The sequence below is a fragment of the Lissotriton helveticus genome, chromosome 10, assembly GCF_964261635.1.
Source record: "Lissotriton helveticus chromosome 10, aLisHel1.1, whole genome shotgun sequence".
NCBI classification, from domain to species: domain Eukaryota; kingdom Metazoa; phylum Chordata; class Amphibia; order Caudata; family Salamandridae; genus Lissotriton; species Lissotriton helveticus.
The window spans coordinates 164394485-164409304 of record NC_136071.1 but is presented as its reverse complement, the minus strand read 5'-3'; the positions used below and the strand labels follow the sequence as shown (position 1 = coordinate 164409304).

General features: G+C 50.7%; 1 protein-coding gene across 2 annotated transcripts in view; it reads right to left on the bottom strand.

Moving 5' to 3' along the window:
- The window catches only part of SDK1 (sidekick cell adhesion molecule 1), a 2171476-nt gene that overhangs the window by 1584776 nt on the left and 571880 nt on the right, over positions 1–14820 (bottom strand). For both annotated transcript variants that reach the window (XM_078665001.1, XM_078665002.1), the window contains exon 3: positions 72–178. In XM_078665001.1, the coding sequence (XP_078521127.1) occupies positions 72–178 (107 nt within the window). The remainder of the gene's footprint in view (positions 1–71; positions 179–14820) is intronic.

The window sequence follows — 14820 nt, the reverse complement described above, 5'->3', positions numbered from 1 at the left end:
TGCCTTGAAGAACAAGGTAACTTTAATTAGTGTTGACAAGAAATTCAAGACGGTCTTTGGTTCCCACTTACATGCAACTTGGACCTCTGTTTTCCTCTGCATCAGAGCTCCCATTCGGTTCCGCACCACACACTGATAAAATCCAGCATCAGTTCTCTGCAGGGATGGAATTATATACCTGTGAAAAAGAAGACATGGCAGGGGGTTAGGTTTGGAATTTAAATGACCTTATCCCACTGTTCAAAGCCAGACATTGTTAATCCACTTCCTTCAGTTTCTTGATCTCCATCTCCCTGGTAGGGTCAAACATTGCATGGGTACACCGACTCTGAGCCAAAACATCTTACTAATGGAGTAAGGAATTGCGCTCCCCCATACAACGATAATGAGGGAAGTTTCAAGGTAGCTAAACATATCGATTTATGTACTAAATCCATTCCTGGTGGCTTAAGGGCCTCATGGCAAGGATAAAAAACGTAAAAGACAATAGCAGAGACCAATAAACAGAACCCATGTAGCAGATGTTTTAACAATAACAATTCAATACCAGTGGTGGCTTGAGTGGCTTTATCTGCCTGGATGAGAAAAGTTTGAAGAATTGTTCTAACCCACCAGATGCCAGGGTGTGCAGTCCAACGGCAAGCATGCTGCCTTACAAACTTCCACCTCAATTACTTTTCTGTATAGTTTTATAAAAACATAGTTTTTTTAACAGTGCACTCGATATAAATGGAAGCCATCTTGCAACTTTAATAAAATTAGGCAGCCACCTAAAACTCCATAAATTATTGAAGTCCAGGTAATACATTACACCTATAGTTTGCCTTCTGTTGCCACCAGCACAAAGAAACCTACTTTCAATAAATGATAAATATATAGAAACAAACACTACTCGGCAGCCTCACTTCAAGCAGTAATCCTTCCTAATTTTTCCTTTTTGGGCTTGATCCTTATATGTACATTAAACCAGATATTTTCTTTTGTCCAACCAGGTACTTATATGATTCTATATCAGGACCGGAGGCGAGGAATACGATGTTCTCTCTTCACTTTATTGACAGCAGCCATTAAAAGAAAAAACAAAACACTGCATTTCCCATAAACCTTAGGGAAAAAAGTAAACATTTCACCAACATTCAATGTCGAGTCAAATGAGGCCAGGACCTCTTGTTGCTCTTTCTTCATTGTTCCAGCAGCCGGATTAAGTACCTCTGGCCTATTTCTTCTTTGTTGCCTGTTTAACTGTGCTATTTCTGCTAATTTTCCTAATTTTAATTGTTTATACGTTTGTTACTGCTGCTCAGCCTCGGGAATACTAGTTGCTCCTCGGCGGCAGCTGTAATTAAATACCTTATGTGCACTGTGACGAATGAAGCCATTTTGGTGTGGCCCTCCGGTCACTAGAGGGACCTTCATTTTCAATTCCACGCTCAGCGCGTCTTGCTGCCCCACACCAGCGCGCAGCTTAAAGCGAACAGCACGGCCGGACAGGTGATCAGCTTCTGTGGCTTCCTAGTGCCCCATATGCCTGTAGCGGGTACTCCTTTACGGAGAGTCTGTACGTGAAGTACTTAGCATGTGTCTGTGACTGTGAGCTCTTGGACACAGGCCCAGGCACGTCCAGTTACCCAGTTACCCAGTGAGGTTGTGGGTGTGTGGTGTCCTGCAGGACATAACACCTGTTATTGGCCCCCTGCGCAGCATTATTGGGCTGGTGAGACCCCCACCTTGCCGAACTCCTCATTGACTGTCTGGAAATCCCAGCGCTAGTATTATAGCCTCCCTTATTATTATACCTTATTTTAGGACACTAGCTACTCCAGAAAGAGTGAGACTTCTTCATGGACCACTCTCAGCCGCTACCCCTAGATTCCCCGTAACCCGAGCTCTTGGGGTTGCAACCACTGGGGACTTCTTTCCCCTCTTGCCCGCCCCCGCAAGGGTCGGACTCTGAGCCTGGTTCCAACGAAGAGCTTGATCTGGAGTCCCGCACATGGCACCCCTCACCAAGAGTATGGTGCATCCCGCTCCTTAGAATAGGGCCCCTGCGGGTTAGGTCACAGCCTTTGTGGCTGGACAGCTTCATAAGCTGTTAGATATGGAAATTTGGAACTGACAACGAGCGGAATGCCCCGTCCATCCCTAAGGGATCAAGTAGCGATCACACCTGATATTGATGAGCCCATGGCTAACTTCCTGGCAAAGTACATTCATGAGTCAAAGAGGGGATTGATCGGTCCTGGCGGGCCTACCAGGACAAACTCTTGGATATTTCAGGCTACTTGACCCATATCCTAGACATGGCAGAGGATGCCAAGGCATCGTAGACTCTATTTGACCTGAGGTCCTGTCAGGTTTGGCCCAATAGGCCATTATCTTCCTGAGGAATGCGAAGTGCGCCATCTCCACCGATCGGCACTGTTTGCTCCTAATCTAAATTGATTCAAAACTGGGGGACCTTGCTACATCTGAGGTGGGCCCCATTGCCCAAGGGGGGTTGTTCGGCGACCATTTTATCCGGGAGCTAGGAAAGTTTGGCCAAACTTTTAATTCACTATACAAAGCCCGGGCATCTATAAAGTGCATCTTTAGGCCCCAGGTATTCACCAGGGCTGGTCGAAGCAGGGGGCGTTCGGCCGGCCACGCACAGCATCCTGCCTCCAGCAAAGGATACAAAAGGGGGTGGTGATGGACGGAGCATCTGAACCAATCAAACACTCACACCCAGTCAAAAGATCTGGGTTGAATCCATCACTGTTCTTTAGCCCACTCTGCCACCCCAGTTCAGACATGGCTATATGCAAATCAGTCTGACCCTATGCCTCATGGGAACAGTCCAGCCGGAACTGCCAAGCCATGCCTTCCCTGGACCGGAAACAAGCTTCAGGGATCGGTTTCTGGCATTACAGCCGTCTTCAGCCCGGCTTGCTTGAATCCAGTGGCAAAGTGAGCAAGGGACTCACGTCTGAGCATACCCTGCCACACTTATGGCGGCCAAAAGTGGTACAAAAGGGGGTGGTGATGGACGGAGCATCTGAACCAATCAAACACTCACACCCAGTCAAAGGATACAGCGCCAAGAGGAGACAATATCAAGATGCCTCTAAATTTGGCAACTTCTACCGTCCCAGAGGTTATGCTCATCACCGGGGTGCGAAAAGAGGACACTGGAGCCATTCAAGATGAGTGTACAGCTTTTTCTTTATCAATGTCCGGGAAGCAGACTTCAGGACTTCGTTCCCAACTGGGAGGCCCTTACCTCTGATCCATGGGTCCTCCTGACAGTACAGGGATTCCACATAGAGTTTTACAACTCTCCCGTCCAGTGAAGGTCCCCTATTCCTTTGGTTTTCTCTCCCGCTCAGGACAAGTAGGTGGATTTGGAAGTATAGGAGCTACTCCGCAAAGGTAGTGTGAACCTCCCCTCATCCAAGAGGCTTTTTAAGCGATCTCTTTGTCGAGGACAAACAGGATGGTGGTAATGGCTAGTGATCAAGTTGAAGGAATTCAACAAGTGGTTGGTTTTTTGCCACTTCGCAGTGGAAGGTAACCACCTATTACAAGACCTCCTCCCTTCTCCGATTGGATGGTGCATCTAGATCTCATTGACACCTATTGAACCATCCTGATCATCCCTCCCCAACGCCCCTTTCTCCAGATTCAGTGGTGGGGAGATTCTTTCGAATTCACCACTCTCCCCTTTGATTTCTTGTCCACCTCGTGGTGCTTCACCAAGTTGATGGCCCAATGGTAGAGTTTCTCAGGACCCGGGGCAATCGTCTCTTCATCTACTTAGACAACATCCTACTTATAGGTCAATGCCCTTGGACCCTCTTGCTACAACATCTACAAATGGCAGTCTCTCTCCTAGAATCCCTCAGTTTCATCATAAATCAACAGAAATCAGCTTCTATCCCCTCTCGGTCGCTAGTGTTCCTGGGTTTTGTGGTCTACTCAGTCCGAGCCACCCTCAGCCTTCCCTCCCAGAAGATGACCAAAATCAAACCTAAACTGCGCCGTCTGGCAGCCATACTTCCCACCTCCCTTTGCCAGATAGCAAGGGTGGTGGGGCTTCTGTCATCCTCAATCCAGGTCACTATCCAGGGGCTACTACATTATTAGGCCCTCCAGCAGTTGAAAGCTTTTCATCTCAGGAGGGGTCTCACATACCCCCAGATAGTTTCCCTGTCAGAGGAAGCTGAAGAAGAGGTTTAGTGGTGGCTGCCTCATATCGAAGCATGGAATGGCAGGCTATTTTTTGTTCCCTTCCGGATCTGATCATAGAGCCCGATGCCAGTGGCACTAGTTGGCGGGCCAGATGTTAAGACTTCTCCACAGGAGGACAGTGGTCTTCTCAAGAACAGTTCATGCACATCGATTGTCTCAATCTCCTGGCAGGTTTGTTCGTGGTCTAATGCTGGACCAAAGATCAAGCGCGATTTTGCTCAAGGTGGACAACATAGCAGCTGTCCGCTACATAAACCACCTCATGGGTACCTGATCCAAGAACTTATCAGATCTGGCCCTCTGATTCTGGGATTGCTGCCTGGAGAACCAGATTTCAGTGTTGTCAGAGCATCTCCCAGTGGTAGTGAATCAGGTAGCTGATTGGCACTCTTGACACCTTCAGGATATGAGCATCTGGTGCTTACATCCATAGTTGTTCCAAGCCCTCTGCAACAGTTGGGGCCCATTCTCGGTGGACCTCTTTGCATCCGTTCTGGATCACGAGCTCACAAAGCACGTCAGCTGGAGTCCAGATCCAGGGGCGGCAGCCATGGACACCTTTCACCAAAATTGGCAACGAGAACGGGGATACGCCTTCCCTCCATTCGTAATGATCATGCTCCTCTCTGCCCAAGTTCGTTGACAGGGGTGGACATAGACCTAATGACCCTGACCTGGAAATCGCAAGTTTGGTCTCCGGTTCTTCTGGAACTTTCTTGGGATTTTCCAATCCCTCTAGCCCTGTTTCCAGATCTCCTCAAAGACCCGGAGGAGAATCCCCATCATCTAGCGCTGGAGGGGTCTCTGTCTGTTATGGCTTGGAGGATTACAGGGAACATTGGAAAGTCCCAACCTTTTGCGACAGGCTGCGCCCCTCCTTCCTAAGGCATGGGCAGATAGCACAGTCAATCTGTATAGATCGGCGTAGACTCAATGGCTGGGCTGGTGTCTTCAAAGACATCTGGTTCCCATGGGGACAGACATTGTTCCTTGTTTCTTTGGCTTCAGATTCGCTTGCATATAGATCCATCAATACAATATAGGTCAGCAATCTCAGCTGGTTACTCATCAGTCGGGGGTTATCCAGCAGGGGAACACCCTTTGGTGCGCAAGATTTTGCAAGGCATTTATCTCTCTCTCCCGCCAGAACCCCAATACTCTGTTTTATTGGATGTCAACAAGGTCATCCACCTGCTTTTGTCTTGGCAATCCAGTAAATACTTCTCCCAAAAGGAGTTGTCCGCCAAGCTAGCTACTCTTTGCCTGATTTCCTGCCAGCGTGTTTCTGATGTCAGGGCTCTGGACATAACGGGTAGAGTATTCACCCCAGAAGGTGTTATTTTGCATATTTCAAGATGTAAAAGATGCTATTCTTGAATGGTTAATTATCCCTCCTCTCCAGATTCACCAAAGCTGTGTATGATGAGGTGTATATAGAATTATGAAGGTGGACCTCCGCCCCCACGTTAAACAGCAATTATTAGTAGCCCTAAGGAACCCGTTCAAGGCGTTCTATTCTCCTACCATTGCCAAATGGGTTTGGCGGGCCATGCAAGAAGCTGTCATTGACACCAAGGTGTTTGGGACTGACTCAGCCAGAGGGGCTATTGCATTGAAGGCGTTCCCCCTTGGGGCCTGCCTGGAAGATATCCTTAATGCAATGGAATGATCTTCGGACTCAACATTTAAGAAGTTCTATTTCAAACCATCCTGACATAGAATAAAAAATGTCCTAGCTATCATAACGGAAAGTTTAAATTCTATTAAGGACACAAAGGCAAGGATTAACCCACCCGTCATCGTACTCTCCCTCCCTACAGTAAAAAGGGTTCATGTTAAGGTGGTTATTCCTGATCTTCAAGGACATTTTGTTAATGTATTATTTCTGATGAATTGGATCAGGTGAATTTCTGCCGGATTTGTTGCATCATCAAATTGAGTTTTCGGATTCTAATATCTCCATTCATTTTCCCTCCGGGATAGGAAGAGTCGAAACACGAGTAAGAATGGCACTATCAGTCTGAAGTCGCAAGAAGAAAGACGAGGCAGCGACAGCAACAAAGGTCTATCGGGGGCCTGGTCTCATTTGTTTGGACATTGAATGTCGCTGAAATGGTCATTTTTTTCCCCCTAGGATTATGGGAAATGAAGTCTTTTGTTGTTTCTTTTAATGGCTGCTGTCAATAAAGTGAAGAGAGAACAGAACAATCCTCACCTCCATGTCCTTAATAGAATTGAAACTTTTCGCTATAATAGCTAGGAGATTTGTAATTCTTGGTTACATACTGCCTCATTGAAAACAGACAGAACAAACACATCAGCGTGAAAGATCTACCTCACTTAAGGAAGTAATGGCCTTATTTTGTTTTTTCCATGCCAACCAGTTGGGGGATGGCAGTAGTGGTTTCTAATACCCAGGACATCCTAGTCAAAGTCATGGCCATTCCTCTTCTGGTTGGGTGTCAATGAAAAGGCTACACGTTCTTTAACAAGGGGAACATGCTCCATACAAACAGCGTTGGAGGTTTTAGCAGACTACCTACAATTGCATCTTTGGCAAGGGTTATGGATATTGCTTTTTCTCCACAAAATTAGCATATCAATATTGTGCATTGTGTCATGTAATGTAAAAAACACGGATCGTTGTGCCAGTCATAGTTTGCTATTTTTTTTTTTACCATTGATCAATTCATCATTCATCTGTGGGGCACGCAATGGCTTAGCCTCCTAGCTTCTAGACTCGCATAAATGACCATGCAGAGCTGATGGAGGCTGGCAGCCAGGTGTGAGTCCCAGTTACTTCATTGGCCTGTGTTGTGGGTAAATCAAAACTGGAGCCACTCCTGATGTGGCAAACTGTCCTTTTTGACAAAGGACAGGGCAGACAGCACTTCAAAGAAGTCAACACCCACAACAGGAATATCAACAGAACCTACACTAAATCAAATCAGTGTCTGAGTTTGGATTGGGTCCAAGTTGTACAACAGCACTGTTCAACAGGAGAGAAGATCACTAAAAGTTCTAGCTATTGGAGCCAGTTTTCTGGACCAAGGTCTTCTAATATCCAGGCTGGGCAAGTGGCCCTCACCCAGAAAGTCAAGCCCAATTGACATGAGCCTGGAGAACCAGCCTACTGGCTGCCTGCCAAGACCAGCGGACCTTCTGTGAGGAGGAGGAGGAGGAGAGTACCTGGAGAGAGTAAAGCCCACATGTGAATCCTGGTAAGAGGATCCCAGTGAGTAAAGTGTAAGAGATGCCCAATCAGGTCGGGACTGCTGCAAGAGTGCAGGCTGCCTGCAAACTCTTGAGAAGTTGGCAACTCCTGTGTGCCATGAGGGGATTACCGTAAAATTAGGGCTGTCGCCCTTGTGCAAGCAAAATTTGTGACTTCTGTGTACTGGTATGGGCCCACTGTGAAGGCAGGGTCATCACCCAGGATCTTACCTCCTACTTGAAGAGCCTTCATCTGCTCGAACTACGCTGCCACCTTGAGTCAAGGAATAAAAAGGGTAGTACTAGTCCCAGTTGCTCTTAACCTATAAAAGGTCAGATCACGGGACATCAGGAATAAAAGGCCACAATGCTTTCCAGAGGCTCTCTGAAAGGGGTTGTCAGCCTATTCTTGAGAAAGAGTTTGGAGATTGGGAGTATAGCAATTTGTGACTAATACAAGTAAGTTTCAATGAACTTCTGGTTTTGATTGGAGCCATTTCAAGGATATAAGAACACATGAGGTGTGGTCAAATTATTGCTGCAAAACATGAATCATGCATATCTGTGGAGAGATGCTTTCAAGGGCGCAAGGTAAAGCTAAAGGGGTTTCCATAATCAAGTGTGGCTAGCACCAGAGATTAGTGAACTTGTTTGAAGTCTTCGGCAGGAAAACAGGTTCTAAAAGACCCCGCTTTATAATATGGGACCATAGCGATTCTTTACTTAAAAAACGAGCTTTTTTAGAGTGTTTTGTCGCCCTTTAAACCTCTAAACCTTTGAGTTTTAGTGAGTATGATCTGCACATCCTAAAGGGATGTTTAATTTGTTGTGCTATACACATATTTTACTGTACTAGCAAGCGAACTTCTGAAAGATGGCTAAATGAAACGCACTGTCTTAGTGGTTTGTGATACCCTTTCGATCATTTTCTTGCATAAAAACAGCCCTGATGTGATTATCTGTATTCCTGTAAATGACTTGCCTGTTTTTTGTTTTTTGTTTTGCATGTAATTAATGCTGATCAAGTGTATCTTTCTGACTCTTCAATTGCAGGCTCTAATGGTCTACGAACCTACGAGAGACCACATTGGTATAACCGTGAGTTGTACATCACCAAATGTTCCTCAGGTTAGGGTGTGCTTTAGGGTGCACATACCGCCGTGGAACTGATAGTAGGTCCTGAAGAATGCTTAGCGAATTGCATACATAAGAAGAAACATGTCGACCAATTTTTTACACATAAATCGGATGACACTCAATCAATCAATCAAAACATTTATATAGCGCACTACTCACCCGGAGGGTCTCAAGGCGCTTGGGGGGGGGGGGGGCGCTACTGCTCAAACAGCCAGGTCTTGAGCTGCTTCCTGAAGGCGAGGTGGTCTTGGGTCCGGCGGAGGTGGGGAGGGAGGGAGTTCCAGGTCTTGGCGGCCAGGAAGGAGAAGGACCTTCCTCCTGTGGTGGCTCTTCGGATGCGGGGGACGGCGGCGATGGCGTGGCTGGTCGATCGAAGCTGGCGAGTGGGAGTGTAGAAGTTGAAGCGGCTGTTGAGGTATCCTGGGCCTTGGTTGTGTAGGGCTTTGTGTGCGTGGGCGAGGAGACGGAAGGTGATTCTCTTGTTGACCGGGAGCCAGTGCAGGTCTCTCAGGTGTCCGGAGATGTGGCAGTGTCGGGGGATGTCGAGGATGAGTCTTGCTGAGGCGTTCTGGATCCGCTGGAGTCTCTTCTGGAGCTTGGCGGTAGTTCCGGCGTAGAGGGCGTTGCCGTAGTCCAGTCGGCTGGTGACGAGGGCCTGGGTGACCGTCTTCCTGGTCTCGGTGGGGATCCACCGGAAGATCTTGCGTTGCATGCGTAGGATGTTGAAGCACGACAAGGAGACGGCGTTGACTTGTCTGGTCATGGAGAGGGAGGAGTCCAGGATGAAGCCCAGGTTGCGTGCGTGGTCTGTTGGTTTGGGTGCGCTGCCCAGGGCGGGGGCCACCAGGAGTCGTCCCAGGCGGAGGGCGAGGAGCCCAGGATGAGAACTTCCGTCTTGTTTGAGTTCAGTTTCAGGCGGCTGTTCATCATCCACTCGGCTACGTCTTTCATCCCTTCGTGTAGGTTGCTTCTGGCGGTGGCGGGGTCGTTGGTGAGGGAGAGGATCAGCTGGGTGTCGTCGGCGTAGGAGATGATGTTGAGGTTGCGTTGGCGTGCGATGGCCACCATGGGGCTCATGTAGACATTGAAGAGGGTGGGGCTGAGCGAGGAGCCTTGAGGAACGCTGCAGATGACTTCGGTGGCTTCTGATCTGAACGGGGGTAGGCGGACTCTCTGTGTCCTTCCGGCGAGGAAGGAGATGATCCATTCTAGTGCCTTCTCTTGGATTCCGACGTTGCTGAGGCGCTGCACTAGGGTGCGGTGGCAGACAGTGTCGAACGCCGCGGAGAGGTCCAGGAGGATGAGGGCCGCTGTTTCCCCGTTGTCCAGCACGGCTCGGATGTCGTCCGTGGCTGCGATGAGGGCGGTTTCGGTGCTGTGGTTGGCCCGGAAGCCAGACTGCGAGAGGTCGAGGGATCCGTTCGTCTCGAGAAAGGCGGCCATCTGCTTGTTGACGGTCTTCTCGATGACTTTGGCCGGAAACGGAAGGAGCGAGATGGGGCGGTAGTTTTTGAGTTTGGTGGGGTCCGCTGATGGTTTTTTCAGCAGAGCGCTGAGTTCGCGTGCTTCCAGCTCTCTGGGAAGGTGGCGGTGTCAAAGGAGGTGTTGATGATGTCCCGCAGATGGGGTGCGATGATAGCGTCGGCTTTGTTGAAAACGTGGTGAGGGCAGGGGTCGGTTGGAGATCCGGAGTGGATGGAGTTTATTTATTTATTTATTTATTTGCAGGTTTGTATAGCGCTGTGAATCACTCCCGGAGGAGTATCTCCGCGCTTTTGACGACAGATCTGATAAAGCAATAGTCCTAACAGAAGAATTGATGCATTGAATCTGAACCAAATAAGATAAATTAAATTAAATTAACCGACTAAACTAAACAGGAAGGTTTTCAGATTTTTCCTTAAATTCAAATGGTCGGAACACTGCCTCAGTGATAGTGGGAGCATATTCCAGTGTGTTGGCCCCACTACTGACAAGGCCCTGCCACCCAGTCTGGTCTTGTTGAATTTAGGCACTTTTAGCAACAGCTGTTGGCTGGATCTGAGAGTACGAATTGGGTTATATGGGGCAAATTTGGTAGACAGATATTCAGGTCCTAAATTATGGAGACTTTTATGGATAATACAACAAGTCTTAAACTTGACTCGCAGTCGTATGGGCAGCCAATGGAGTTTGCATAACAAAGGTTTCGATGGGGTTCTTGGAGGTGCGTTCAGCACCAATCTGGCAGCAGTATTCTGTATTACCTGCAAACGGTCAAGAACCTCTTCATTAGCTCCTGCTAAAAGACCGTTGCAGTAATCCAGACGACTGATCACCAGAGCCTGGACTAAGGTTTTTCTGTAGGAATCAGGCAGGAAAGGGAATATCCTACGGAGAAGGCCAATCATATGAAAACATAGTCCCACTGTTACATTGACATTCTGTTTCATAGTCAGCTCAGGTTCTAGCCGAACTCCCAAGTTCTTGATTGTGGATTTGGGTTCGGGGATTGGGCCTAGGTCCAGAGGCCACCAATCAGGAGACCATTGGATTTTGGCTTTCCCAAAAAGCATCACCTCTGTTTTCCCCACATTGCATTGGAGAAGATTACAGGACATCCAACGCGCTACTGCCTGCATCCCTTCTGAGAAAGATTGTATGATCTCAGAGGTAAGATGTTTAAAAGGGAAGAGTAGCTGCGTATCATCAGCGTATGACACTGGACTGAAACCAAAAGCTCTAGTTATTTCTGCCAAGGGGGCCACATAGGAATTAAATAGGGTCGGGCTTAAGCAGGATCCTTGTGGAACCCCCTTGGTGATTTTAACCTCTTCAGATCTAAAATCGCCCATGATGACACGTTGGGTACGATTCAAGAGGAAACTTTTGATCCAGTCCAGTGCCTTACCACCGATTCCACTCTCAGACAGGCGTTCGATCAAGATGTTATGAGATATAGTATCGAACGCTGCCGATAAGTCAAGTAGCACCAGGACAACTGAAAAACCATTGTCCTGGTACATACGTAGGTCGTCCGTTATCGACAGCAAGGCCGTTTCGGTGCTGTATTTTGGCCTAAAAGTTCATCGTGCGGATGGTGTCTTCGGTGCTGATCGGGGTCCAGGCGCAGACGGTGGTGGTGGAGGGCGTTGGTGCGGTCGTGGGGTGCGTCGGTTGTGTGCTGAAGCTGTTGTGTATGTCTGCGATCTTGTTGTGGAAGTAGGAGGCGAGGGAGTTGCAGAGGTCTTGAGATGGGGTGATGTCGTTGTTTCCGGCGTTGGGGTTGGAGAGCTCTTTGACGATGTTGAAGAGTTCCTTGCTGTTGTGTGCGTTGTTGTCCAGTCGTGCCTTGAATGCGGTTTTCTTAGTGGCGTGGATCAGTTGGTGGTGTTTTCGGGTGGCGAGCTTGAGGGTGGTCATGTTGTCTGGTGTCGGGTCTTTGCGCCATGCTTTCTCGTGGGATCGGCAGTTCTTCTTGGAGCTCTTGAGTTCGTCGGTGAACCAGGGTGCTTTCTTGCTGCCGGGTCTGCTGGGAGGGGTCCTCAGTGGGGCGAGGTCGTCTGCGCAGTTGCTGATCCACTTCGTGAGGTTGTTGGCGGCTTGGCTGGGGTTTGCTGAGCTGGTGGGTGGGTGCTGGCTCAGGGATGCGGCGAGCTGGTCGGCTGTGATCTTGTTCCAGCTTCTGCGTGCAACCTGTTGCTGGTGGTGGTGGTGGATCGTGGTTCTTCTGAAGCTGAAGTGGACGCAACTGTGGTCCGTCCAGTGGAGTCCGGTGGCGTGGCTGAAGACGATGTCCTTGCTGGATGAGAAGACGGCGTCGAGTGTGTGTCCGGCGTAGTGGGTGGGGGTGGTCACCAGCTGCTTGAGACCGAGATTGGCGAGGTTGTCCAGCAGGGTGGTGGTGTTGCGGTCGTTGTTGTTCTCCAAGTGGAAGTTGAGGTCCCCGAGGAGGATGTAGTCGGCGGAGGGGAGGGCGTGCGGGCTGATGAAGTCGGCGATGTCTTCGCTGAATTGTGTGCAAGGTTCTGGGGGTCTGTAGATGAGGGTGCCTCTGAGGGTGGTCTTGGGGTCGGTGTAGATCTGGAAGTGCAGGTGTTCGGCGGTTGTGAGGGTGTCGTCGGTGTTGGTCGTGATGCGGATGGTGTTCCTGTGGATGATGGCGATGCCTCCTCCCGTCTGGTTGGTGCGGTCCCTCCGGGTGATCTTGTATCCGTCCGGGATGGCGATGGCGATGTCGGGCGCTGAAGAGGCGTTCATCCAGGTTTCCGTGAGGAAGGCAACGTCTGTTGATGTTGTGTCGAGGAGGTTCCAGAGTTCGATGGTGTGTCTGTGGACGGAGCGGGTGTTGAGCAGGATGCACTTCAGGTGGTTGCTGCTGGAGTTCGGTTTGTTGGGTGCTGGCGTAGTGCAGGTCCGGTAGCAGGTGAACTTGCAGGAGTGGCAGCTGAAGAGTCCGTGGGTGCGTCTCGGAGTGGCTCGGAAGCATCCCGGGGATCGGCCGGTGTTGAGTGCGTTGAGTTCGGTGGCGTCGTAGGTCCGGCGGGTGGGCTGGTGTCTGCGGGCTCCAGGGGTCCTGGCACTGGGCGCGGTCCAGGCACGAACGGGCGCAGACGGGCTTACCTTTGGCGCGCCTTCGGCGCACAATCGGCGCGCCCGCTGCGCATCAACGCTGCGCGTGCGCACGGTCGCCATTTATGGCGAAGTGCGAGGGAGGGAGCAGCAGCTGGGAGGCGGGAGCGGGGAGGGCACAGAAGGCAAAGGGAGCGTGTCCTCGTTCACGGCGGCGGGAAGCGAGGAGCGGGGCGGGTGGGCGCAGGGGGCACTGCAGGGAAACAAGGGCACCGAAACACAGGCAAAAGGGGATAAATGCTTAAACTAGGCAACAAGGATACAGAAAATAAAGAGGAAATACACAAGGATACAGAAATAAAGAGGAAGTACCCAGTTCACGCAGGAGGCCACACCGAGCATCGGCGGGGGGCGTGGTCAGCAGGCAGGCTCAGCGAGGCTGAGGGCAGCGGCAGGCGGGGAGCACACGCTACAGCTGGTGGCCGTGCGGCGCGGGGGTGTCCTAAGGCTAGGTCACACTCACCTGCACTGCACGGTCACCATTTATGGCCAAGTGCGAAGGAGGAGCAGCTGGGAGGCGGGAGCGGGGAGGGCACAGAAGGCAAAGGGGGCATGTCCTCGATCACGGCGGCGGGAAGCGAGGAGCGGGGCGGGTGGGTGCAGGGGGCACTGCAGGGAAACAAGGGCACAGAAACACAGGCAAAAGGGGATAAATGCTTAAACTAGGCAACAAGGATACAGAAAATAAAGAGGAAATACACAAGGATACAGAAATAAAGAGGATGTACACAGTTCACGCAGGAGGCCACACCGAGCGTCGGCGGGGGGCGTGGTCAGCAGGCAGGCTCAGCGAGGCTAAGGGCAGCGGCAGGCGGGGAGCACACGCTACAGCTGGTGGCCGTGCTGCGCGGGGGTGTCCTAAGGCTAGGTCACACTCACCTGCGCTGCACAGTCGCCATTTATGGCCAAGTGCGAGGGAGGGAGGAGCAGCTGGGAGGCGGGGAGGGCACAGAAGGCAAAGGGGGCGTGTCCTCGTTCATGGCGGCGGGAAGCGAGGCGCGGGGCGGGTGGGCGCAGGGGGCACTGCAGGGAAACAAGGGCACAGAAACACATGCAAAAGGGGATAAATGCTTAAACTAGGCAACAAGGATACAGAAAATAAAGAGGAAATACACAAGGATACAGAAATTAAAGAGGAAGTACACAGTTCACGCAGGAGGCCACACCGAGCGTCGGCGGGGGGCGTGGTCAGCAGGCAGGCTCAGCGAGGCTGAGGGCAGCGGCAGGCGGGGAGCACACGCTACAGCTGGTGGCCGTGCGGCGCGGGGGTGTCCTAAGGCTAGGTCACACTCACCTGCGCTGCACGGTCGCCATTTATGGCCAAGTGCGAGGGAGGGAGGAGCAGCTGGGAGGCGGGAGCGGGGAGGGCACAGAAGGCAAAGGGGGCGTGTCCTCGTTCACGGCGGCGGGAAGCGAGGAGCAGGGCGGGTGGGCGCAGGGGGCACTGCAGGGAAACAAGGGCACAGAAACACTGGCAAAAGGGGATAAATGCTTAAACTAGGCAACAAGGATACAGAAAATAAAGAGGAAATACACAAGGATACAGAAATTAAGAGGAAGTACACAGTTCACGCAGGAGGCCACACCGAGCGTCGGCGGGGGGTGTGGTCAGCAGGCAGGCTCAGCGAGGCT